The 27,667-nt window shown below is 41.6% G+C and overlaps 1 protein-coding gene across 1 annotated transcript; it reads right to left on the bottom strand.

Annotated features, from left to right (window-relative positions):
* Positions 1 to 291: 291 nt before the first annotated feature.
* On the bottom strand, positions 292 to 27,233 carry RP1L1 (RP1 like 1). Its single transcript, XM_067294626.1, has 5 exons — positions 26,595 to 27,233; positions 8,461 to 8,626; positions 1,687 to 6,449; positions 1,333 to 1,557; positions 292 to 1,149 (listed from the first exon to the last, which is right to left on the bottom strand). The coding sequence occupies exons 1-5, from the start codon at positions 27,231 to 27,233 to the stop codon at positions 292 to 294; spliced, it is 6,651 nt and encodes a 2,216-aa protein (XP_067150727.1).
* Positions 27,234 to 27,667: the final 434 nt, after the last annotated feature.

The raw sequence follows: 27,667 nt of genomic DNA, 5'->3' as shown, positions 1-27,667 counted from the left end.
CAGCAAACAGCATGGCTTAAAAGAGAGGGAACAAGAAGGTTTAACAAACAAACAAAATATCTTTTCCCAAACCGCTTTTCTATTGAAACCATTAAATCTTAATGGGTTTGCCAGCCCTCTAGAAATGAGGGCAGGTAAATGCAATTTTACTCACAGGATTCAAGATCAAATTTAACACATTTAACTCAGAAGAAAAGCCAATTATGATGGCTTGACTCACTGGAGTTACTGCAATATGTAATGAAAATATACTTTAAAAAAAAAAAAGAAAGCAGTTTTTGATAAGCAGTTCTAGAAGTCCAGGTCATCCTGGTCAATCTCGTCAGAGTCTTTTTTTTTAGGAGCCTGAACCTCATCAGCATGTTCATCTTCCTTTGGATCTGCACCTTCAGCATCCACCTGGTCCTCCTCTCCCACAGGATCAGTGCAGGAAGACGCTTTGTCCTCTTCTTCTTCTTCACTGTCAGGATACATCTTTGAAGGCTTGCTACTGTCATCACTTTGAGTCTCTCCATTGGGGACATCACTTGTGGGGTTATTGTTGTCTTTGCATTCCTCTTCTCCTTCATCATCAGACCCTTTTTGGGATTGCTGTGAGAAGTTACCCGTGGAAGAAGAGCAAGAAAAGGCAGCTGTTTTGCTCAAAGTCTCTGGTCTTTTGATGTTTCTGTTTCTTCTGGCCTTGGAAGCTCCCAGAGAAGCTTTGCTGCTGCCTTCATCTTTGTGTTTTTCATTTGCCTGGTCATAGTCATTACTGGTTGATTCCTCATCATTCTCCTCACATTTGTCACCTCCTTCATTGTTGTTTTCCTCCTTGACTGAGCATGCCTCATTTTCCGACTCTGGGTTTGCTTCTTCCAGCACCTCAGCATCATCTTGGGTTTCATGCTCAGCTTCTTCATTTCCTTCTGCAGCATCTCCTTCAGGATTGTCATCCACCCCAGAGCCATCAGCATGTCCTCCGTATTCAGACGTCTTCTCCTCATCAGCAGCCCCATTAACCCCACTTTCTGGCTCCTCTGCTTCTCCTTCAGTTTCGTCTTCAACTTTAGACTCCTCTTCGACTTCTGGCTCTTCATGTTTTGTTTCTTCTTCTTGTTCTTCCTCTTCCCTGTTTGCTTCCTCCTCCTCTTTCTTTGTTTCTTCCTCCTCTTTTGTTTCCTCTTTTCCCTCTTCTGCTTCTTCCTTCTCATTTATTTTTTCTTTCACTTCTAGTTCCTCCTGTTTTGTTTCTTCATCTTCTTTTGCGTCTTCCTCTCCTTCCTTTGTTTCTTCCTCATCTTCTTTTACTTCCTCCTCCTCCTCTTTTGTTTCTTCTTCCTCCTCCTTCACTTCCTTCTCCTCCTCCTTTATTTCTTCTTTCTCCTTCACTTCCTCCTCCTCCTCTTTTGTCTCTTCTTCTTCCTTCATCTGCTCCTCCTCTTTTGTTTCTTCTTCTTCTTCCTCCATTTGCTCCTCCTCTTTTCTTTCTTCAGTTGCCTCCCCTTTTACTTCCTCTTTCTCTTTCGTTTCTTCCTCTTCTTCCTTTGTTTCTTCTTCCTCCTCCTCTTTTACTTCCTCTTTCTCCCTTGTTTCTTCTTCTGTTTCCTCTTGTACTTCCTCATCTTTTTCTTCCTCTTTTGTTTCTTCCTCTGCCTCCTTTTTTGTTTCCTCTTCTTCTTCCCTCTCTTTCATTTCTTCCCCCACTTCCTCCACTTCTTCTTCCTTGGTCCCTTCATCTGTAACCTTGCCCTCCATCTCACAGTTTTGACTGGCTGATATTTCAGGTTCTTCTGCATCTTCATTCAACCCTGAGTTACCCACTTCATTTAATTCTGGCTCCTTTTCTTCATTGCCTTCCACTTCCATCTCACCTGGCTGGAGTTCACCTTCATCATTCTCCATGTTTGCCTTGCCATTCTCTGCTGCTTCCTCTACAGGGTTGCTGGGGACTGTCTTGTTGTCCTGAGCTGCTTCTGAGGCATAGATTTCCTCATTATCATCTTTCTTCATCTTCAGAATCTGCTGTAAATCGAATGCTTTCGTGACTGGGGCATTGGTGGCCACCACTGGGTTTCTTGTGGGCTTGGAAACCATTTTTTTCCTCACACAAGAGTCACATGGGCAGTATTCTTCCTCACTTGGTTGTTCACTAATACTGGTCTCAGAAGCCTCATTAAATGCTAGCTCTTCATCTACATCAAATGATAATTCTGATGTGCCTGCCAGCCTGCTCTGGGTTCCATTCTTGTCACTGAAGAATGACTTTTCATGCATAGTCTGCAATTGCCGTCTCCTCTGCTCAGTTTGGAGTGTTGACTCGTGCTTGAGTGGTTCACACGGAGGTCTCAGCGTCTTCCTCCCTGCTCTGCTTTTGATCTTCCTCAGCTCCCTCTCTATGCTTTTTTGTATCCTTTTGCCCACTTCCTTCTTCAGTTCCAGGATCATTTCATCCAACTGCTGGTTGTTCTGTAGGTTCCACCTGACTTTGAACTCATTCATGGCACTGACATAGTGAGTCATGAACTCCTTCTCGATTTTCTTGAGCAACCTCAGAACCCAAATGGGGTCCGGATCCATTGGGTTCTGTTGGACAAGAGATGTGCCCACATCAGCGTCTGCCTCAACACTGGGATCTGGGTCATTTGGAGACTCTTCTCCAAGTTGCTTTTCCAAATCAGCTTTCAGTTCTTTCTTACCATTGTCATGACTGATGTTTGTATCACTTGTAGCAGCTAGCTGGTCAGCTGCCTCCTCAAGATTTTCTTTTGGGAGCTCATCATTTACAGCTTCAGCTCCTTGTTCTCCATTTTCAGCTAATTTGCCATTTTCCTCGTTTTCATTTTCTCCCTCTTCCTCCTGACCATTTTCACAGTTACTGCACTGTTCCTTCTTACTATCTTCTGCCTCCTGAATTAGAGAGTCCTCTCTGGTAGACTGTGCTTTTTCCTCACCTTTCAATTTTGAGCAGGCTGTTGAAGGTCGAGATGACTGCTCTTCCTCTTTTTCTTGCTCCTCAGCCTCAGTCAGTTCAGTGCCAGTCTCTACAGTTTCCTCTTGTCCAGCTAATTTGGATTCAAAGGTTTTCTGTGCCAATAATGTGCAATCCTTGGCACCAGCTGTACTCTCTTCTCCTGAGCCACCAGAACCACTGCCAACATCAACACCAGAGGAGGACATGGGAGTGAAATTATCATCTATGAATTTTGGGACTTTATACCCAGAGCCTGCCTTTGCCTGATCACTTGTTTGTTGGCCTGAACTTGGACCACTTTTTTCAGCTGTGCATCCAAACCACAGGGCTTGAAAAATATTTAGCAGCTCCATATACCTTGGCTTATTCAAACATTTTGATTTATCTGATGGATCTTCTGACTCTTCATCAAGGAACTGGAGACTGGCAAGACAAGTAATCATACTGTTGGCAGAATCACTCAGTTTCCTCCCCATTGTGGGGGACACTTCAGGCAAACTGTTTGACCGATCAAATTTTGTTTCATGTTTTGAATTGAGCAAGGCCTTCATGATCTGCACAGAAGTCTGGACAGAGGTTGGCAGGTTTCTTCTGATGTTATTTTGGCTTGATGCAACTGACTGGCTGCATTCTGCCTGGCTGGGCTTGGCAGCTTCTGACACCACCTCATTTTGTTCCTGACTGAGGCATTCTTCACCCTCTTCATTAATAACACTGGCTTCAGCTGTCTCTTTTCCCACTTCATCCTTTTCTTCATTTTCCTCCTCCTCCACATTCTTTTTCTCAGCTTTTTCCTCCACTGAGATTTGTTCAGCATTTGTACAGTGTGATACCTCAGTGGTTGCCTCTATACATTCCTCTTCTCCGACATCCTCCATTTCATATTTCATAAGCAATGTTTCTGGAGGGATTTTGCTTAGCCACTCTTGCACAACTTCTTCTGGAGATGTATTTGGAAGAGTAGATGGCATTAAATTACTTTCTTCCTCCTGCGTTCCCATGTCTTCCAATGCTTCCTCCACTTTTTTTTTGAAAGAACCATCATCCTCTTTATTCTTCTTATCATTTATCTCCACTGCAGTTGATTTAGACCCTAAGGAAGTTGGTTTGGAGGAATCTACAATTTCTTTTTGATCTTTTCCCATGGTCAGCACTGACTCAGTACCTATGCTGCTCATGGAGGAATTCTTCAACATGGCTGATCGTATTTTTTGGCTGCTTGGCTTCCCTTTTGGTGGGGCTGGGCAATGCATGCTGGATACTGACACAGTCTCTGAAACTGATGCTCGGCTGGAGTTTGACATCTTCACATGAAGATTCCCTGTTTTTCTTTGCCTTGATTTGGACGATTGAGATATATTTGATTGTGAACACCTGTCATCACTTTCCTGGGATATCTGTGTCAACAAACATTGATCTTTTACTTCTGAGTTTGAAGAGACTCTCAGACTGACACTTGCAGGATTTCCATTCTTATTCCCAGTTTCAGTTAAGGGGTCACCTTTTGAACATACACTCTCGCTCTTACTTCCATGTCTTGAAGAAGGGGTCTCTGAATTCAACTTGGAATGACCCTCTCCAGCTTTTCCATTAGGGCTTGAAACACTTGAGCACAGGGACGATGGCTTGCTATTTTCTTCTCTCTGACTTCTCTTCTTTGAACCTTGTGAGGATTCACTGCAGCCATTAGTGGTACTTTTTGAGTGTTTCTCCTCAGTAATAACAGCAATTGCCTCTGCTTCACTAGTAGATGAAATGTTTGAATGAAAAGAACCTGAATTATGAGACATGAGATCTCCGACAGTTTTTTTCTTGATTTCACATGAGCTTTTGGAGTAATTAGACACCCTGCTGCATGATCTCAGGTCATCTGCATGTAGGAAATTCTTTTTATTTTGAGTGGATTCAAGAGATGACACAGACATTTCAGACTGTGCATCCAAATGAATATGACTGTGTTTGCTCTTCTTGGATCCTCTGGAAGAGCAAGAGGCACTGCACAGAATGATTTCATCCCTGTCACTTCTCCTGCTGTGCCTATTGCTAGCTATGGAATGGAGGGTTCCTTTGGTAGAGCATCGTTCACCTTCATTGCTCCCATTTCTAACTGATTGACTGGGCTTCATTTTTGCTGACACTGAGCCGACTTCATTGATTTCATTTTCTTCTTGTTCAGCTTCCACCTCTTGAGACTCTTTCTTAGGGCAAGACTCACTGGAGAAGGAGGAGACCACCACATTGTCTTCAGAGTGGTCATCCTGTTCACTCTTTGCTCTTGGTGTGCTACAGTTACTAGACCTGCTGTGCACACTGTTGACAGGAGTGGAGCACACAGTGTTATCTTCTTCATTTGCCTTCTGAAGGCTGGAGGAGAACATACTCCTACCCACGCTATTTGTTTCCTCACATATGTTCTTCTTGCTCTGTCTGGATTGCAGAGATGACCTTGACATGACACTCCCAAGTCTGTTACTTTCAAACTCCTCTGCATCCTCCTTTATGCACTTCACAGAGGAAATATCAAAGCAATTTTCATCTTCATTTTGTGAATTGATTTTGCTGTCCTCCTGGTCTTTAGGGGCTTCTTCAGGATCCAGGTTGTTTTCACAGCTTGAATGTGATGCTAAACCTAAGGATGAAGGCCTTTGACTATAGCTCATGCTTGTCCGGGTGCATTCTTGCTGGTCTTCTCCATTGGAAGCACCCGTAGACAAATCGCTTCGACATGTACACTGTTTAATGGAACGGTATGCCAACCTGTTCTCTCTAGTCTCTGAGTAGGATGATGACTCTTGAATAATGTGCTCAGAGAATTCTTCACTGGATGTGGTGTGGAGGCTATCCACAGAAGCCATTTTTTTGTGGACTATCCTCCTCCGGGAAGATGTGCTGGAGCATGATGACCGTTTGCGCCAGGTGCTCCATACACTGGGCTCTTCCCTCTGTGAACTGTGCATGGGGTTTTTCCAGATGTCATAGTCCTGATGCTCCTTGCCACAGCTATGACAATGGGCCTCGTCGCATTCTGATTCCTCAAGTTTTGACATGTAAGAATCAACATCACATGGATATAATGAATCATCTGCCTCTGAGCTGGCTTCTGGGTTCATTTTGTTTATGGGGTCTACTCTACTGTCCTCCTCTACACCTGACTCTTCACAAGGCATCTGGCTCATCAAATTGGACTTTTTGATCTGGGTGGACCATTGCAAAGTCTCATTGTTTAGCAAGCGGAAGCGGACTTTCATCTCTACAGTCAGACTGCCATCTGTGTTCACATGTACCCGTTTTTCTATGTCATCATTGACTAAGGAATGGACCAGGTCCCCAGGTTTTGGATGTGAGCAATTGTTTGTGAAAGGCGCACCATTATCTGGTGATATAGCAAGACCATTTGGATAGGACTTTTCTGACGATGAAGAAAATCTCACTGACCTATTGCTTGATGCTGACCGTGGATGAATTACACTTTTTTTGGCTTTCAGTCCGAAGTTCACTGGAGTTTTGAAAAAGCAAAGAAAAGAAAGAAGGAGAGAAATGTTAATTCATTTGAAGAAGACAAAAAATATACAGATTGAACCATAAAAACTAGTGAATATTGATATTGTTCCATTAAAGCTAAACGTATGCCAGTTTACCTCATTTGCAAGTTTGGCTTTGAATAACTGAAGGCCATAAATGTTAAGTTTTGAATGAATAGTCTGTAGAAAAAGCTTCAATACCTCAACATTATTTTTTTGAATCTAAATTGAAACACAAACACTTTTTTGTTGTATTATATAGTGTAATACATGCCAGAAAGGAAAAAATATGCAGAACAATTTAGTCTCAAAGTTTCCCTTTTTTATCACATTGCAAATATTCCTTTATTTACCTAAGCATGTTTTCATCCTTCTTACTCAGTCCAAAGAAGCGTACATGGAGAAATGACCCACTTCTTTAGCTAATGGTCAAGTATCACACATTTATTCTGCATCATGTATTTATCCACTCATGTGCCAGGAAGCATGACTGGGGCAATGTACCCCAGAGCAGCACTCATTCCATGCGGACATGTACCACTATGAATAGTTATAATGCTTATTAACACATAAGGTGCAAATGGAAAGGGAAGAGTAAGCTGATGATATTTACAAAGAATAACAGTGGTAGCTGTAGAATCAGTAAAATCAGTGGTAGTAAGGGCATTTCAAGAATTTTAATCCAAGGCACATATCTCTGGCCCGGTGCAGTGATCTGCACAGATTTATTGAAGTGCTAGATCCTCCAGTGCAAGCAGAATACATTCCTATCATGCTGTCTTGCAAGACATGGGTCTATCTTGTTTCTAACACTTGCATAGCGTGTTCAGAGCTTACCTGCACACCTCTAGACAAACACTTGTTTCTATGGGTAGCTGAATGGAGGCACTTTAAGAAGGAAGTATGTAATAGGGAACATAACAAACAAGATCACATGAAATAGCCCCTATCTAACCATCCTTAGGCATTTGAACCAACATGTTTGTTCATTCTCTTGACGGACAAAGAGCTTCGGTTTATTCCCCTCCTCCCTCCAATTTTTTCTGTCTTAGACAGTAAGTGTGGGACTCCTCTGTACTTAAGTTTCTTCAGTTAGTTGTCAAAACACAAGTGAGTCTCTCCTGGCTCCTATTATTGACAGTGAAGAGGAACAGACACCTCCAAAGCACAATTCATTTCATCCTAGAACAAATCTCTGATGTAGGTGAGATGAATTGCCCTCTGGAAATGGGCAATTTCTCTTCATTGGCTACAGAAGGTGGCTGGGATAATTACCTTTCATGCCAAATAACTCTTTATTAGGTGTCTGAGAAATATTGTCCTGAGCGACCCATAACATACTCCTTCCTGAACATGACCTTTCCATATAAATGTGTTTTGTTTCCAAAGAGCTACACTGCAGGTAGCTGTCAGTTCTCTGGAGTTTGGAATGTCCTTCAAAACCTGAGAAGTTATACGTCAGTTAGAGAACATATAATAAAGTCTGAAAAACTGAGTCTCCTGCTGACAAATACAAATTTCTAAAAGCAAGGCATCCTCTGGTCCCCATGCAGGCAAATGCAAAAGTGCTAGTTTTATGAGACAGACAGACAAGGACAGAGGATTCGTGGGAAATCTCAAGGGTTTGGGGAGTCTCAGAGGCAGACACAGGAAAGGAGGGAGTTCTGGAAGGAAAAGGAGACACCGAGATATGAAAGAGGAAGGGAAGTCAGCCAGACACAGGGAGCATGTAAAAGAAAGACTGGAGGGTGTAGGGAGGAAATCCTAGAAGGAAGCCAGAGAAAAAGAAGGGGAGGATGGAAATGCCTAGGAGGCAGAGAGAGAGGGAAGCACATTTTGCAAATGAGGCAGTGCACATGAAATTTGTGCATTAGGGCAGTACAATAGATGCCTGTGATCTCCATGCTGTGGGACACGCAGGCCTGGAGACAACTTTTGGCTCAAGAGCAAGCTACGCTATGCAATAAGCCCCTGAGATTTTCTTACTTTCATTGTTTTCATTGATATTGTTGCCAATGGAACGGGGAGCCAGGCCGGGCAGCTTCTCAGCGGAGTGTTTCCTCAAATTCTCCATCGATACGGGTTTAAAAGGTTCCCGGCCCCCACACACCAGCACACTGGGACAGTGAAGCAGAGCCTGCATGTTGTCAATCTAGAAAGAAAAGATCAAGTGGATCGCCATAAGTTGATGGAGAAGACCTAGGTTTTAATTTCCAGGCCCAGAATCAATTGACGTTTAGATAACCCAACTAAAATAAATGTGGTTATGGAAACAATACAAATAGTAGAGAACTTAATGCTCTACCACAGGCTATTGGCAGACTCCATTGCAGTGCAATTCCATTGAAGGAGAAGTCCTGCTATGTCTTCATCAGATCTCACAAGATTAGGCAAAGGGTTGGAGAGACTGCCTAAGAGAGAAGATATCTCATTTATTGGAAGGTTTTTGCATCTTCTGGGAAAGATATAAGCATGATCAATGCGGGATTGAGGAAGGGGATGGAACTGATGTCTTTTCAGGTTCTCTTATAGAGAATTATTTTCTCTAATTCTTCTAATTTCTGTGTGGGACAGCAATGCTGCATTCCAGGTTGATCATTAATTCTCCTCCTTTCTCTGCTTAGCAAGAGAAGAGAACTGTGACTTCCCCTAATATTACCTCAAATACTGCCTCAAATATTACCTCCAGCATTACCTCATTGCTGCACAGTGTGGGACACTGTCCCTCAGTGTGGGACGTCCCTGTGAAGGACTTCTGGTTCCTCTCTTGAGAACCCAGGCTAACAGACTGCCTCTTCATCTCCATCTCATGATCTGTTCCTGGATTACACCTGAAGTCCTTAACACTTCTGGTAAATTTTCTTACGGTGAAGCATGCAACATCAACTTTTGAGTAGGCATACACAACAAAATCCAGTTGTCTTCCCATTACATTTTATTCACCATATGCATTATAACAACACCTGTGCCCTGAGACCCATTGTGTTTGGTGCTGCAAAAAAGCACAGTGAGAGAGGCTTTGCTCTCTAGGGCTTACATTAAACAACATTTTGTGTGAAGCAACAAAAATCCTGTGTCTATAGGATTAGTTTCATGAAGCAGAAACAGGAAATATCCCACAAAGCTCAATCTATCCACCTATGTCTATTGGTTCTCATTTCTGCCATTATATCTGCTTTTGGGCCATGCATTTCTAATGGAAACATCTTTCTAGCTTGCTCAGAAAGTGTATGGAAAGCCTATAATTTAATAAATGATAATATTTTGAGTAGGTTTTCGCCTCCTATATATTTATTTTCTTTCTTTACTTTCCTATTTCTGTTTTATTCCTTTAGTGAGGTCTTTTCATGTGTCCTCATACAGGTAGAAAAAAAAGGTGAGGAAAAAGGAGGAAGAGAAAAAGAAAAAGAGGGAGAGAAGGAAGAAAAATAGGAATGAAAACCCTTCTTACCCCAGTAAAAAACAACCTGCCTTTAAAACCCCACCAAGTTTAGCAAATATTTGTATTTGTAAAGGCCATTTTTTCAATGAAAGCTATTTTTTACCCAGGATATTTCCTCACATGGTACTGTGTCTGTATGTTGATATTTCCATCACACTCCTCACCGCTGTGTTGTGTGTGCAGAAAATAGATGGTGCCAAAGACACAGCTCCGGGAATCAGTGGATCTGAGCCAGCTGAGTTGTTGAATTTATATGTACTGCACAAACCAAATTCTTTCATATGGAACATATTTGTGCTATGCTGTTTAAAATAAAGGGCCTGTCCTGCAGCACATAAGGCATCATCAGCTCTTTAGCAGTATTCATACCTACAAAACAGATCTTCTTTTTCAAAATATCATGCACGCTTAATCTCTCCGCATTACTCATTTACAAAAAATTCACCTAAGTCTGGGAAGTCAGCACTTTCAGTGCTTTATTGTTGAAAACATTTAGGTAGTTGGAAATACACCTGCATGTCTTAGAAGAGTTAAAGAAACCCTTTCTCCTGTGTTGATCTGGTTAAATACAATGCCCATTCTGTCAGGGGGGTACAGTGCTGTGGAGTTCAGATAATAGTTCATCTCAGTTTGCTCCACAAAACACCTTATCCACATTTCTGTATGAATCCCATCCTCTTAACAACAAGCCGCAAAGTCTCACTGCATGGGCTATACAGATGACATCACTCTTCAAGGCAATCAATATGGTATTTTTCACCAGAGATAAATTATCTCCAAACACAGTGTCCCTTCTTAGATGTCTATCAACTTGCAGCTCACTCAGTGTCTCCCAGGATGAGATCCACGCATTGCTTCTCAAATTTGTCTTTTTTAAGGGATATACACAAAATTATTTCCAATATGAAAGGATCAGATCCTGAATCTGCATGCATGTAAGTGCCTCCTCATGCTACTGAGTGTGCTGAGTGAAATCCTGGCCCCATTTCTGCCAGTGATGGGACTCCCACTGGCTTTTGTGGAGCCTGCATCTCACTGCTTACAACTAGGAATCAAGACTAAAACCAGGAGATTTCTTTTGCTATCCTGCAGGAGAAGCAATTCCATTCCTCTACTTGGATGTAACAACCACCAGGGAGAGAGTTATTACAACTCTTGTGAAATTGTATTTCCCATGCAGTTTGTCATCGATTTTCTTGGTGGGGAAGGAAACAGAACATTAAACAGCAAATTGATAAAGTGGCTTGAGAGACTGGATTAGAGGTATGACAATGCCACCATGGCTAAAAGCAGACATAGTAACTATTCACATTTGGGAAGGATGTGAATCCGAGAGAAAGAGATGAAATATGAGATCTGATTAAATGAAATTATGGAAAAATAATCTGATGTTGATTTGCCATTCAAGAAGGAGTAAGAGGTGGGAACGGTCTTGCTGAGAAGACACTATGCATTCCAACACATGGGATGCTGTTGTCCGAAACTGCCTGGGAGCTGAGACGTGCCTCCCAGAGCACAGTCCTACTCCAGTTCTCAGGGCCTTATTAGATAACTCTGCGATAATCACTTTGGGACCCTATGCTTTGTACAGTGCTTTTCATAAGGAATCCTGTAAGTAGTGAAAAACAAAGAAAAAAAAAAAACAGGCATCCTTCTATAAAGGTTGGAAACAAGGGACAGGACAATAATAGTCAGATTTTGCTTCACATTTGGACATCTAAAAGTTAGATGTCTAGGACTGAGCTAGTCAACCAAGGCTATATAGTCCATGTAAAGAGGGTAATTCATGTACCCTGCATTGGCCATCTCTCCTAGTGTGAGACAAATCATCCTCTTTCTCCTTTGGTGCAGGAAGAGCCTGGAATGATTAAGACAGATGCAGACATCTAAACTAAGGCAGACTACTCAAAAGTTATCACAAAGCATCGTCTGCTACGAATGTAGAGTACCAGCCTCCAGGACCCTAGTCCTGTGCTCCTTCTGCCATGCCATATTATTTCAATGAGTAGTTGCTGTTAATTTCTGTCATGTTTTAGGAATACAGTCATTATTAACTTCAGCTGTATAATGTCACATGTGGTGTAATGCTGATATAAAGGAAATCAAAAATAGAACATGTCAGGCCCAAAATTACAGGTCTGTCCTGAAGCAGAGAGACCACTGCTTCAGTAAAAATTAGATCATTTTTAAAGGGCACTTTACTTCCATGCAATCTGTGAAATCCCACGACTTCAGAGGCCTTTGTTGTCTGACCCATATTGTACTGGATTATATATTTATTTATTTATACAGGAAATTCCATTTAAACATAAGAAAAAACTTTTTTTACTCTGAAGATGGTCAAACACAGGTTGCCCAAAGAGGTTGTTGAGTCTCCATCCTTGAAGATATTCAAAGCCTGACTGGATGTTGGTTTTGAATACAATGTCTTGAGCAACTTGCTCTAGAAGACCCCCTGCTTTGAGCAGGGGGGTTGCATGAGATCTCCAGATGTCCCTTCCAGCCCTGACAATACTGTAATTCTGTGATTTATTGTAAGATGGGGCTGTTACTTTCACATAGACATCAGAGAGACTGAGGAATAGCGTGGTAGGATTCAAAGAGTACAAGGCAGATATTTCTGTCTGCCTTAGCTGTCACAATCAGTGGAGAGAAATAAATGCCATTAGGATGGGAACTGTTTCATTCTAAAGCAGACATCAGATATAGGTTAATGAATCACACCTTAAAGGTGTCTCTTTCTCTCCATTGACTGGAAAGAGAGACTAGGCACTATCTCAGATGCCAACTTCTACATCTACAAAGACCAAACTCTCACTCCTATTTCTGTTCCGGGAGTTAGATAGAGCTTTGCATCCAGTGCCTGGCCCATTGTCCTGTATGGGTGAACGTTACCTAAAAGGTTACCTTAAATGTCAGCTTAAACGTTTTTGATGTTTTCTTTTGCAGTGGAGGAGAAAGAAGGGAGAAAGTCAGGGAATGCCCATAAATCTAATTCCATGTCTACCAGCCCTGTGTCTTGGATCCCTTGCATAACTCAGAAGGCTCTAGATGCCTAACCTTAGACAAATAAATCTGTCTTTTGGCATCAACACAGAGGGAGATGAATCACTCCAGGCTCCATTGACAGGACTAACTAGATCTTTGTGGACTGTGTGATGATGGCAATGTGGATACCTAGCACACCAGTAGACAAATTTGCGTAGATACCTAAATGAATTTACTTATTCTTGCACTGAATTCTGCCATTAGCTCATATGTAGACAGCTAGAATTAAGTGTCTTCATTTCCAAGCTGAATCTGAATACTTAGTAACTTCAAAAATATTCCAGTCTGTTATAAGTGAACAGTCAGGACTAAAATGAAAGAAAAGGTACTCCTTGTGATTAAGATCTTTGAGGGGGGTTAGGAAAACATATGAGCAAGATTTCTTTGGATTACTCAACACTTTGCTCAGGCTCCATTCAAACCCTCCTTCGAGTTCCCTCAGAGTAATAACCTTATCATATAAATTAATGGACAGGGCTGTCCACAGTTCAAGGCAGCTCAAAATTCAAACATAAAATCCACTAAGTAAAATGTACAAGGAAATGATCTTTAGTAGTTTGCACTTGTGGGTTGAAATAGGCTCCTGCTAAAGTTTCATTGCACAACGCCTGACAACGAAACGATGGCTCTCAGTCCTGCTGTAAAGCCTGATTGAAATCCCACTGGAACCAAAGGAGAGAAACTTGTTGACCTCTGTAGACTTGTGTTCAGGAACCAAGAGAAATAGGGAGGTTGTGACTGAAGTTTCGGACCATAAAGCAGAAAACTTGATCTCTGTACTTGTCTCTCTTGAACTGTCTTTGTTCATATCACTCAGCTTCTAGTCTGTAAAGCAATGTGGCGCCTTAAAGATCAGGTGCTGCCATGTGAAAAATGTTGCAATTATTTGCTGTGCTTTAAATTTACATGCACAGACTATTCCAAGGAAATGTCACCTTTGTCTTTATTTTTTATTAAAATGGTTGTACTTATGACAATAAAATTGTGGCTTTGCAAAGCAGTAAACTTTTGTTTACTTGTACACTTCATTATTCCCATACTGCAGGAACTCCTTGTCACAGTGGGATATAAATCATGTATGGATTGGTTCAAAACAATTAGGTCTGTCTTCAATTAAAAATGGTTCATAGACATTACTCTAAGCCCCACTGAGGAGACCACCATGTGTGAGGTGAAAATAAAAGGACACCCTCTCCTCTGAACTATGCCTTTTCTGTCAATTTGGTTGCTATGCGGTTTGGAGAATGGATTGTCTCCTTGAATGTTACTGTAGACTACCTAGAGCAATGGGACTGTGATCTCAGCAAGGACCTCTAGGTGCTACTGCAACACAATTCATACTATCATTGTCATCCATACCTAAATGGAAGAAAGACAAACATGAAAGCTCTAAAATAAGGAATCTGTTGCTTTTTGTAGAGAACATGCTATCCCCTGGTTCTCCCCAGAATCCGCAGAAGCTGTACTCAGAAGCTGAATACAAATATCAGTTTCTGATGAGGTTAAAATGCAGGGAAATACTCTTTGCTTTTCCTCTGCTGGCTACTGGCCAACCAAAGAAATTTGAAAGAGAGAGACAGAATGGAGAAATAATGCAAGACATAGTTGAGATCACAAATCTATAAGCTGATCCGCCTTCCAAAGGAGTGCTGAGATGTGAGGGAGAAACAGGAAAAGCTTGTAATAGATGTGTTCAAGAAAGGCTAACGGGCTGAGTTCATCGCCTGCCATACTGACTCATATTGCCTCGTTTCCTTGTGCTCTTTCATCTGTTCTCTTTCGTCTTTCATTCAGGCTTACAACTCTCTGGAGTTTGCATGGCCCTTTTGCTCTATAATTGTACCACACCGAGCACAGGGGGATCCAGTCCGTGAGCTGGGGTATCCCAGCTTAACAGTAATAAATATTGTATTTTATTCATTTAAGGAACCCCTTTTCCCTTCCCTCCCCCAGATTTTGCACTGAAGGAATTAGAGAGTGGTTCCTCTGGGGAGTGGCTTTTTAAAGCTATGCTAATCTGTTGGTCAGAGGATGAATCACGGGGTGTAGCCACTCCATGCCCACATACATATTAGCAAATTAGCGGAAGAAAAGAAGGCGGAAGGTAGAGGAAAGTGCTTTACCTGACCTCGCTTTCGCTAACATGAGCATGGGCAACACCCCCCCCCCCCCAAACACCCTACGAAAATGAAACGCCCCATTTCTGCCTGTGGAGAGGCTGGTGGAGCGAATGGATGCGGCATGGGCGTGTACTTCATGAGCAGCCAGGAGGTTCTCCCATCACATCAGAAGAAAGGTAGAGCACGACCTGGTGTTGAACTGAAAGTAGGGAACTGCTGCACAGAAGTATAAGGACTGGTAGGGTGAGAGAATGGATCTGATCTCCTACAAATTGTAGCACCCAACTAATTAGTTCAGAAAAGTCTACGCAACGTCCCTTCCTTTCCCACATCGGAGCTCACATGATCTCCAACACTTCATATCAAATCTAAGGCCCCCAAAATTCACATGCAGGAAGCAGGGCACATGACAACATCCTAGGCTCCTGCAATAGCAGGGAACCTGCTAAGTGTAAATGACATGTTGTTACTGTTATTTGATAATTATATCATTGAAACATGAACTAATCCATTGCTCCAGATTCTGTGCCATAGCTGAAATGCAGCAATATAAGATGATTTGTCATATCAGCACTTCCCAAAATATCAGTCTCTACTAGAACTGTTCAGACATGGGCTGCAGGAAAACTTTTCCTACAAGCTTGTCTAGATTTCTGTTTTGACCACTGTGTAAACCTGTCTGAAAAATGATAGCTTTGGGATTTGGGATCTGGAAATCAGGCCATGTAGCACACAAGCAGACAAGCAAAATATGTGAAAGATAGAGTAATAATGCACTGTACTTCTTTCTTAGTCAACCACTGGCAAAGAATATGTTTATCTATTATACTGCTGGCATCTTTTTCTGGAGTACTCACAGATGCCTTTCCCCTCTGTATGACACTTTACACATGCATAAAGTAAGTGTTCTGCATTTGGTCCTGGAAACAGTCTGGATGAACATGTCCTTCAGCAGTCCATGAGAAACACTGCAATCGGAAGGTTCAATGGCCACTGGAAATCATTTTGGGTAGCAGCAGAAGACAAACGCTGCAAGGAAAAAGGGGAAGGAAGAGGAAAGACTGAAAAAAAAAGGAGTATGAAAAAAGCAGAACAGTTTTTGAGAAACAGGTGAGGAGGACAAAGAAAAGGGGAAGGAAACAGACTAACAGCCCAGGTCAACTTGGAGAACAGGCTGGTAGGATCATGTGAGGGCTGCCATGGTTACTGCTTCTGCAGAGGGTAAGACCATGGGTGTCTTTCTGAGACTCCCACTGAGTGCTGGATTGAGCTAGTGCCGACTCCACATCAAACTGACTTCATATGCAAGCTTTTGATGGCCTTTGCCTTGTCAACCCACCCCATCAGCTCAGTATGAAGTCTGACACTAAAGACTTTTAAAATTGTGAATCTGCAAGATAAACAGTCTCAAAATTGCTACTAAGTGTGCAGATTTCAACATCCCAAAGAGGAAGGTATTTCTTGGAAAGTTTCTGTCAAAGATTTTTCCACCTTCTGACATGCTGCCACTCCTTGCTAGAATCTGAGCCCACCAGCCGCACCTTTGGCACCAGGTCCATCCAACATCAGCATTTGAAAATCATGAGTCAGGCTAATATTCACCCCACCCCAAGCACCTGTCCTCATCCTCTCTGAGTGCAGGATTAGCTTAAAATTGACAAGTCTTTGAAAAATGCTAAGCATTCAGTTCTGATTAGCTTTGTGGTGACTGAGTCAGCAGGAATGATTTGGTGTATGAGTTCAGGTTTTACCCTGTGACCAGAAGTTCTCAAAACTTACTCCTTTTATATAGAAGCTAAAGGCGTATCCACACCATGGATGAAAAGTTATTCCAGCTAGGAGCTGGTGGGGGGAGCACAACCTAGAGGAACTCCAACTAGCTGTAAGTGAATGCACCAGGACCAAGTATATAAATCCTACTGCTTCTAGATCCAGCTTAAAAATCCATATGGCATTACACCATGGTCTTACCATCCTGGGCATCTCCTAGCTTGAGCACCTGTGCCTTATGCTTCATTGAGCACTATGGATACAGCCTAGGATGCTCAGATAATCATCTGACTAAAGAATCTCAGAGCATAAAGAGAAACAAATCAAGTTGGAAACCCTAGTTTAACTGGAGTTTCTTCTTACCAAGGCCAGGGTTTCACCCCCAATACTGCAAAACTTATAGCACAAACATGAAAGCTGGCAACATAGTAAAAGTAGCTCCCCTGACATTAATTGAATTTGTTTCAGAAAAGGTGTGTCAAAAGAGAACCAGAACTAGCTTACTGAGTTGCATCAGAGTCCTTTGCCTTCTCTGCTCTGAGCCCTGAAGAAGCAGCAAATTGATAAAAATGCAGAAGATGTTATCTTTTCCTTCCCCGTTATTGGTAAAAACTTCAAAAACTGCATTTGGAAAACTAGAATTGCCTATGAAAAAAACCCCTGTTTTTTCCTCTAGAAATTCTTTGAAGAAACAACGATTTTTATTTAAAGAAAATTCACATTTTTTCCAGGAGAGGGTGGAATTTTTCTGTTCTTGGTACCCTCGGTAAATGAATAAATAGAATCATCATGTTCGCAAATATTATTTTATGTTTTCAATAATATTGTTAGAAATGTCTTCAAGCTGGATTAAATTCAAAAGAATTAGAACATAATTACACTTTGCTACATTAGTACTGAGAGAACAAAATCTCCTCAGGCTAAGGGAATCATTTGCATTTGGTATATGTTAGATAAGAAAGTATTAGATTTGGTATATGTTAGATAAGAAAGTGGCTAGTACACAGAGTCCATTTAGCTACATCTTGTAAGGCAATGGGCCAAATGATTTCAGGGCATCTCAAAGGTTCATAAAACACACCTGGATATGAGTCTTCTTACGGATCAGGTTCATGGAAAGTTTTGCCGAGGTTTACAGATCACTTGTGTAAATCTCGTTGGAGTCATTGTGGTTTTGGCATGGAACCAGAGAATATCGAACCTGAAACCTGTGGTTTGTTTTTAGACTGTGAGTCACATGCACGTGGTGGGTGGAAAGTGGTACAGCTCGCTTGATAACAACGGTTTGAACCAGACGAGGGTCTGAACTTAGCTGTAATTATTCATACCTGAAAAACAGCGTGACACCAAGTGTCACAGTAAAAATGTCAGACAGGAATGAGAAAATTAACTATCCCAAGGAGGGAAATTACCGCTTCTCTTATCTTATTGGTTACATGTACACCACATTTTTAAACAGGCACATTTGCCTCCATGTATCCCATTTCCCTCTTCCAGTTCCATCAGGGTCTTGATGACACCAATCATACAGACAGGGTTCGTGGACAGCCCAGATGTGAGCAGCCTAGACGATGCCTGCGGGCAATCTACAGATGTCCTAGAAATGGCTAAATGGCTATTTAAATCACAGTCAGGAAATATGTCAGACAAGCCTGTTTCCTGGCCTTGCACCCTAAGGTCAGTGTAGATGCAACCATTATTAAGGATGATTTAGTACTAATAGTTTGGCCAACAGGTTTACTAGTAACAACTAAAAATAAAAGTTCTGTATTTACTAGTAAATTAAACTATGCCTGATCCAAGGCACTAGAACACAGTTTTCTGTAGTGTTAAATTGTTAGAATAGTCTTTGGTGCACTTAAGGCCTGGATCAACTGTCATTTTCCCAAGCAATTCCTAGGCAGAGCTGGGAGTTAGCACAAGTGAGAGACCTTTCCCAGTAAGTAGTTTGGATGTGGCTGCCCAGTTTTGGAGGCTGAGAGAATTAGGCCCCATTTAGAGGTTATGGCCAGATCGCGCCATTTGGCCTCAGGGTCAGAGAAAGACTCCTGATAATATTTCATTTATTGCAATTGCTGTAGCCAATGATGCTCCTTCTGGGTTGGAAAGATCTTAGCCTACAAGTTGCTGGAGGCTGACTGGGGAATGAATCTCTTCATATGTGCCCTCCTATTCTTCCCCAAAGACTGCTACAACTGGCCACTGCCAAAGATGGCTTGATTTGACCCGAAATTAGACTTATCATGGTACCTAGCGTCTCTTGTTCCAAACTATATACAACACAGAACAAAATCAGGGTCTGTACCCAAAGGAGTTTCTAATAGCTAATCTTTTACATTCTCAAGCTGGTGGTGCTGAAGAAGCATTCCTTAATTCGTGATTGTTCCCCAGATTAGCTCACACAGTAATTCACTGATCCCTTGAGGAAATTTTGTTGTATATAGTGCTCGTTACTGCAATGCTCTCTCTTGTAGAGTTTAAAGGAATAGAAGGTCTTTCTGGTCATCTGCTCTGCCTTTCTTCATAACAGACTAGATCGGTCTATCTATCATCAAATATAATAACTTATGGTCAGCCTTGAGTGCATCTAAGCAAAAAACATCCAAGTCTTGGCCTGACACCAACAAACATAAAACTGGCCACAGCCCTTGGAAAACTCTTCTGCTGGTTGATAAATCCCATTGGAGAAGCTCATGGTAATTGCTACCAGTAGCTGTAAACTATGTAGACTATTTGCCATAACACAGTGTGGTTTCAAACGCCGTACAAGAAAGGGTATCGGATGTTAAGGAAGAGTTGGCTTTTGTTTTTATTTAAGACTGTCAGCAAATGGTCTTGTGATTCAAGAGTAAATGCAAGAGCCAGGACGTCTGGGACTAGGTGTGCTGGGCTCCTATGGCTTAAAGAAGTCCGAATGATCTTTCGTCATTTCTTTTTTAATGAGCAAGGAGATCTTCAGTTGTAGAGTCCCATGTCTTACGTTTGCTAATATTTAAATACCTGTAGCACTTTAGAAAAGTGTATAAAAACTTGAGACTGGATTAATTTCTCCTAATTTCAGTTGACTAGTCTGAGTCAGTCTTCTGGTCTCCCTCTATAGTCAATAAAAAGAGGCAATCACCTCCCACAGGCAAAATGACCTCCATCTTAAATGTCTAATTAAGCTGATCAGATTTAGATGAAATGAATACAGGCCTATCTGTCCTTCAGTGTGCAAAATTACTTGCACAAATAAAAAGTTTCACTGGCAGGTTCATGGCAAATCAATGTTAACCTAACTAACAGATACTGAAAACCGGTGCTCGTCCTGTTAGTGAGCTGGAATCACAGCAACTGACACCTTGACCTGAAAACATCAGCATGATTTACACTTGCTGAAAATTTAACTGCTGTTTTCTAAGTTAAAAGCCAACTTTCTCTGCAATGCCATACTCATCAAATGACTATTTTGATTTAGAAATTGACAACAAAGACCATTGTTTGTGTTGGGCAGACGGGTTTATGACTCTGCTGAAATTAGTGTCCAAATACTCGAGCTCCTATTCACATTTGTGGGACTAGCTCTTCATTCCTAGTAGGCATTCTGCCTGATGAAAAAAAGGTTTAAAAAAAAAAAAAGTAGTCTTTTGCTTACATTGGCACAAAAATCAGTCTGTTGTTACTGCACGCAATACCAGTCTCACCTAATTCAAAGCTTCAGGAATTAGAATAAAAATTCAAATGTGCACATTCCAACAATACCACTCTGGATTTATACTAACATTGGAATCAGGATCTTCCAATTAATATTTCTACTGACCTGCATTTTGCATAATTATTATTGATTAATTCCGAATTCATAGCACTGAAAGAGTCTTTCTGACTAAAGAGAAATCGAGGCCCCATCATACTGGTTACTGAAGAAACAACCAATGAAGAGAATGACCTTTCCACAGGAAGCTCATAAAGTACAATTTTGAAAATATGCAAGAGGTGAATAAGCAGACAAATGGGAGCAAGAAAAGACAGAGTAACAGCAAAATAAGCATGGTCACAAAAGTAAGATCTCTGCAGGCCACCAGTGGATCTTGACCCTACAACAAGACCCTTTGGCTTGCTATCAGCTCCATCTGTCTTAGGATTCATAGCTGCCCATGACCTTCTTCTGACTTTTACCATGAAAAAAGAAAGAGATAAAATGTTCAGCTCTTCACTGGCTTCATAAAAACGCTAGCGTTCTTCCTTTTTAGGTAAAACCTTAGGGTAAAGGCAATTGGAAAAAAAAAAGAGGAAATGAAGTCTATTAAAATAAATGAGACAACAAGTTTTTTTTTCCAAAGAATAAAACGTACTGATGTGCAAAAACCTGTAAGACTTTTGGTCCAAATGTGTATTTTCCTGTGAGTTACGATTAATTCAACCTAAAAGTTTAGTGGGAACATTTGTGGATGAGGTGAACTAACAAAAGGAAGAAAAGACTTTTCTTCTCTGCTTTTTCAAATTACTAGTACATGAAAAGAACACAAAATAACAAGCCTGTTCTCCACGTGTCTCAATTTATACCTACATAAGGGTCAAGCCTTGTAATTTTGAAGTGTTCTGGGTTTATCAAAAAAAGTTACAGAACTTAAAACTGAGGTGCTGGGACAATATATGCCAACCATACTTTCAGACTCAGAGGTGATTTGACTTATCCTAATATTCAAGTTTAGGTCTTGAGATGTAATAGAAGAACAAAACAAAAGGAGATTGAAGGGGTAACACATTCAGGCCTACAAATAATACGTTCATCTATGGAAGAAGAGGTGGATTCATCTGTAGTACAGGAAATTTTCCTTTTTACTGTTCAGTTTTCAAGAGACCAAGTTAAAACTGGCAGCAAAAAAGACATCGTGATTCTGCTATTAAATGCTGTGAATCACATTTTTCTAAGCCAGACAATTATAAAGTCAATCAAGCAGCAGTCCAGATATACAAGCTACTACATTGCTATTCAGCTAATCCGTCAAATGATGGGAATGAATGTCAAAAATCGTTATCTACAGCGCCACCTCTTCCTTCTCCCCCCCTACTCAGGCAATAGTGCCTCCGTAACAAGAAGGCTTGTGACAGTACGCATAGACAACGATAAAAGAAATTAGCAACACTTTTAAATGAGAATTCAAATTATTATTCAAAGAGAATAATATCAGAAACAGGGAAATACTCAAGAAATATAAAGCATCCAGACACCTTTGAGCAATCATGGAAGAACAGAGACATGACATCATTGTTACCAACAGAAAAAATGCAGATGTACCTATGAAGACAAGATGTAGTCAAAATTCATCTTCAGCACCAGCTGAAGGAGGTTATTTCAGGAAATCCCCCAGACTGTGCAGTAGATTCACATCTTTCAGTCCTCAAAGAAACCATCTGTATCTGTTGAAAACTCTGGGATGCAAACAGTAATGCATAAGGAGCAGAGACATTGAAGATGAAGTATAATAAAAATTTGACAGAAGAGCAGAAATAGGTTAAAGGACCCTTAAGAAAGTAAAAGACTGGAAAAGACACAAGACCAAATGACTTTTTTTTTTTTTTTTTTTTTTTGATTTAAATGCTTTGTACCCAAGACTATCCAGGAAGTCCTAACAGAAATGACCACTGCATAAGCAGTGAAGAACAGTTAAACAGCAAGAGGTAAATGATTAAAACTAAGGGAGGCAAAGAATCACTCTGAAAGATTCTCCAGTAAAGATATTAACAATCATGCATTTTCTAGCTATGTGGAAGCTGATAACATTGATCAGTCTGGATCTATAGTCACCTAGTAAGAAATGGACATTGTACATAGAAATAAAAAGAGTGCAAATGAAATTAATAAGGCATTGAAGATGAAGTGTCGATCAACAAGATGATTATAAAAATCTTCAGATCCAAAAAAAAAGAAATCCCAAGGGAATGTGGATCGATTACGTCATGGTGCTTGATACACTCCCATTTTTCTGGATATGAAAAATATGGAGAAAAATAAAATCTTGGAAAAGGTCTCTAGGGGAGCCCTAGAACTCACTGTGGAAAATATCACTCTCAACCATATCTTATATGTAGATAATCCTACCTATATGGCCTGTCAGAGAGAAAATAGAGCTGCAACAACGATCATCAATACCTTTTGGAGTGACATTCATGCACAGCGTGGACAGAACCATTTCCATTGGCAAAGGTCACATTGCGCGTGTGGATAACACGAATGCAACAATGGACAAAGCTATTGACATAGTATCTCCTGAAGAGAGCTGCGTAGCTTGGCATTTAAAACAGGGATCCTGTCAGCAGGACAGGAACTGTCCCTGACAGGACAGGAACTGTCAGCAAAGATGTTAGCATGCAAAACACAGCAGGTACCATCAGGTTCAAATACTTCACCATGACCATTTGTGGTCATTTATTACCTATGACATCCCAGTCATGTCTTGTCAAGTCTTGACATGTTGGAATGGCAGATTGGACTCTGGAAGAATAGAGATCTTTAGACAGGATGTCCAGGAAACAATTCAACACTGCAGAGCTGAAAATGCAAAAGATAACTGTATGTCTAGATGGAAAGAAAGATGGACGTTGATGAATAGTGAAGATATTGTGTTTAGGGAGTGTGTATTTATTGTATTTCTCAGGTAAAATATTACTTTTTTTAATAACTAGAAGGAAAAGGTTTGATGATGACTAGAAGGAAAATTGTGGAAAACCCATTTAAGAATCATGAGGAGAACATGAGGACTGCATTAAGAGGCAGAAGGTGAAATCCTTCTTTGAAAATATGGGTGCAGATTCTCAAAAATGGAAATGAAGAGGTAGTTACTAAGTTATATGAGATTATTATCCCCATACAGCCTGGACAGGAGTCCAGATCTTGAAAACCAGAAATATCACTGACAAAATGAACTACTTATCCCTAGATGATAACATACCTTGGTCACAGGGTTGTGCTTTTTTTTCTAATTCAAGTTGGCTACCTTTGTACTGGTGCACTAAGTAGGGCCAGAGCCCATTCTTCAGCATGGATACCAACTGGTGCAGTCTGGCCACTCTAACATTGGGTGATCACATCCAAACTGCCTATGGAAAATGGTCCCAGGCCCTAACTCTTAAATTGTGCCCAGGAATTATTTGGGACACTATTTTTCTGGGCCAAGACCAAACCAGGGAGGGTATTAACAATTTAGCAAAGTGAAAGAAAGAGAGCTAGAGTCCTGGTCTGACACTTTTTAATTTAGCAGTATAGCTGTAGTTGTTGTACATTGCAAAAGGTGTAATCGAAAACTTGTCATCCTGTGAAAACCTTTGGGGACTTCACCTTGCAAATAACAAGACTGATGGAAGCTAGAAGACCAGAACCTGAATGATTCTGAAGGTCTCTAAGGTAGGCACCTACCTTTGGCTAGCTCCAAGTTCGATTGACTGTGTTGGCTAAGCCTCAACAACTGTACAGGAACTTGGACACATATCTTGCTTATAGACACTGACATTTAGACACTGAAGTTTAGACAGCTGAATCTGGAGTGAATCCAAGCCTAGATAGCTACGCTCATTTAGAGAGCTACCTAGAAATTGCGTATTTCTTTCCACTGACTATTGAAATACCCTAGAACATGGGATTCATCTTTCCTACAATACATTTGTCTACACACGAGCCGTTTTTCCTCCTCTCCCATTATAGTCCATGGAGAACTCATCAATAGGGTCAAAAAGTTTAGTAAGCAGTCCAGCTCACTCTAAGGTAGGCACCTACCGCTGATGAGACAGCTCACTGTCTAGCATCCACTGTGTTGGGTGCTTAGATGACCTGCTCACATAGGAGCACACAGACTTTAGACACTTACACTTAGAAAATCCCACATTATGGAGACCAGCTTATTCATCTTGGACTTAGAAAACTGGCCCTTAGGCAATTAAGTTAGAGGAGGTGAGTTCTCCTCTGTTTTGTTTATTCCAGGCCATATCCAGGCTGTCTGCAGCTAATCTCCTTGTCTTGTTCCTGGGCCCCTTCTCATAAATTCTCAGTTTCTGCGGAACATGGGACCTTCAGCTTCTCCCTCAGTCACCTGTAGTGATGTTTCAGTTTCATTTGTCTAGCGTATGTGGAGTGGAACCACCACTCTCTTAGTCTCTAGACCAGTAGGGTTAGGAGAGCTGTAGCAATAGGATGCCTGGGAAGACCATTTTCCTAGGATCCTCCAGTTGAGAACAGGGATCTCTTTGCAGAGTGGTGGGGATGGCAGAAAGTGCTGGGATATGACACGTTGCCTTCAGAAGGAAAGCCAGCTTAAGATACCATTACCCCCTCCCTCTTTCCTTCTTAGCTGCACACTCCTGTCCCTGTGCCAGGTTAAAATGATCTGGGTTAAAAATAATCATTCATTCTTTTTTCTCTCCTGGAGAGTGGATTATTTGAATCCAAGTCATTTCAGTGATCTGGTTCAGTGAGTGACGCTACAAATGATTGGAAGATCACCACTGAGGAGGTGGCACACTGCACTGTACAGACGGAAAATGTGGCAAGCAGCAGGGGCAGGGTGGGAACTGTTCTACTTGATTGCATTGCCAGAGACAAGCCTGGTTAAATGTGAGACCTCTTCAAAAGAAATGGAAGCACAGGTTACTGTGCAGGTTACAAGGAGATGGAGAAGAAATGAGACTCAGCTTTGTCAGGAAATCCTTCTAGGAACAGAAGAACAAAGTTGTACATGTTCTCTTCTTATTATAAGCATCCACGCAATTGGCACTTTCACCAAATCATCAACACAAATGTGTCTTCCGATCCCATTCATACCCTAATCATTTATGCATTTACGTTATCATAGTGCTGAGGATCCCACATCATGAGCAGGACCCCATTCTGTTAGGAACTGTGCCACCACAGGACATGACCTAAGGGCTGTCTTGTTTTGTTGGCTTCCCAGTTGTTAGGTACAGAAAAGTTAAGCCAGTGTTGGAACATACTGCCTGGGAGAGGGTAGAAACTCCATTATTGAAGGTTTGTAAAAGCAGGTTGGGCAAACACCTAATCGAAACAATGGAGAGGGAGCCAAGCTTGCCTCGAGGCAGGAAAATAAATTAGATGACCTGTGAGAATCTCTTTCCATGATTTTTTTCATGGATTTTCCATGAATTTCTAGTCAGGTTGTGCTAGGGTGTAATAGTGATACAAAGGACGTTTCCATTTCTTTGTCCCAGCTGGAGTAATTAACACAGTCATAATCACTGCACCTTCCCAAACCACAACTTTGGCAGCGTGAATGTGCTCTGGAGGCATGTTTTAGGAAGCTCTGGGAACCACTGGCATGCTGTTCATCAAGGAGTTGCAGCTCTACACTGCCCTTCTTCAGGACAGTACAGGGAGGAAACAAGTCATCACCCACCCATGCAGCAGAACTGGTTTTGCTATGTTCTCACTTGGGTCGCCAGAGCCGGGTTATGTACCCAGCTGCAAAACTTTGAGCCTTTGGACTTCTGTCAGAAGTTGCCCCCTGTTGACCCAAATCAGTGTCTGACGTAAGAAACTCTCGGATGGCTGAACATGATCCTTTTACATCACCCCTTGGTGTGACATGGAAATAACTAATGTGACACTAGCTGCACAAGCCCAAAGGGTCAAGGTAGTGTGGATAAATTACCGGCACTGAGAGCTACAGGATTTGCATCACAGGGAATGCAAACAGTGACATGATAACACCTGTTTGACTAACCGACCAGCACCAGGTATCAGAGATACTTGCCTTCTTTCCATCAACAGTATAGAACTTCTTCACTGGGAACTGCAGGATCTCTGAAATCTCATCCAGGAGCATTTTGAAGCTCCTGGCATTCCTGCGGTTCAAGATAATGGAGCGACGGAAACCAATTTCTCCATTCTTAAGCAGAGTGATTTTCTTGGGTATTCTGGGGCCATGCTGAGTGAAAGGTGTGGAATAATCTTCAAGCCTTCCCTCCTGAGCTACTCTCCTCAAAGTACTGAAGGGACGGCCATTTCGTGGAGGGCCTGGCCTCTGTCCAGCAGAACTAATGCTAATAGGCTTGACATACTTCTTGTCAGAGCAAAGGTAGCATCCTCCATCCTCCAGTTGGTCTAGCTCACTGATGCAATGTATTCCTCTTGGAGTGGTGATGGTTCGTACCCCAAATGGCAGCGGGACCCGATGGGAGAGGTCATCCATGAGTGCACTGAAGCTCTTGAAGCTTCGCTGATTTATGGCCATCTTCACTCCCCCAAACTGAGGATCCCCACTCTTGAAGAAGGTTATTTTTTTGGCCGGCGGAACCTGGGTGATAGTATTTGTCCGAGTCATGGATGGAAGGGGCTGCTCATAGTTGTAGGAGCTGGTGGTGGACAGGTAGTCAGCAGGCACCTGAGTCATCCTGTTTGCTTAAAGGTAACTGCAAGAGAGAAGCAAAAATAGATTAGGGTTTGTCTGAGTCACGCAGAATCAATGCCTTATTAGCATGGGAGCAGAGTTTGTTTTCATCACACCAATTTTATTAAGCATGCTTGAGCAAGAGTAGATTTTCACACACAGAGTTGTGAGTGCGCTGGCTCAGGTAGATAAACGCAGCAGCAAGAGTAGCCATAACCCTGCTCCTCACAGTTAAGCTGACCTTTGACAACAAGACTTCGGTCAGCATTAGTAGCCCTTAAGACACAAAAAGCATGAGTCAGACCCCAAGCAAAAGCCACAAAAATTGATATTTGTGTGTTTTTGTCCTTTTGAGCTTTGTGTCTTTCTTGCTTATATTTTTGAGGTTTTCTCTGAAACTATCAGAGACAATGATTACTTTGGTTTTATTTTTACAA

The sequence above is a fragment of the Apteryx mantelli genome, chromosome 3 (genome assembly GCF_036417845.1).
Source record: "Apteryx mantelli isolate bAptMan1 chromosome 3, bAptMan1.hap1, whole genome shotgun sequence".
Taxonomy (NCBI): Eukaryota; Metazoa; Chordata; class Aves; order Apterygiformes; family Apterygidae; genus Apteryx; species Apteryx mantelli.
This window is presented reverse-complemented; position numbering and strand designations above follow the sequence as displayed.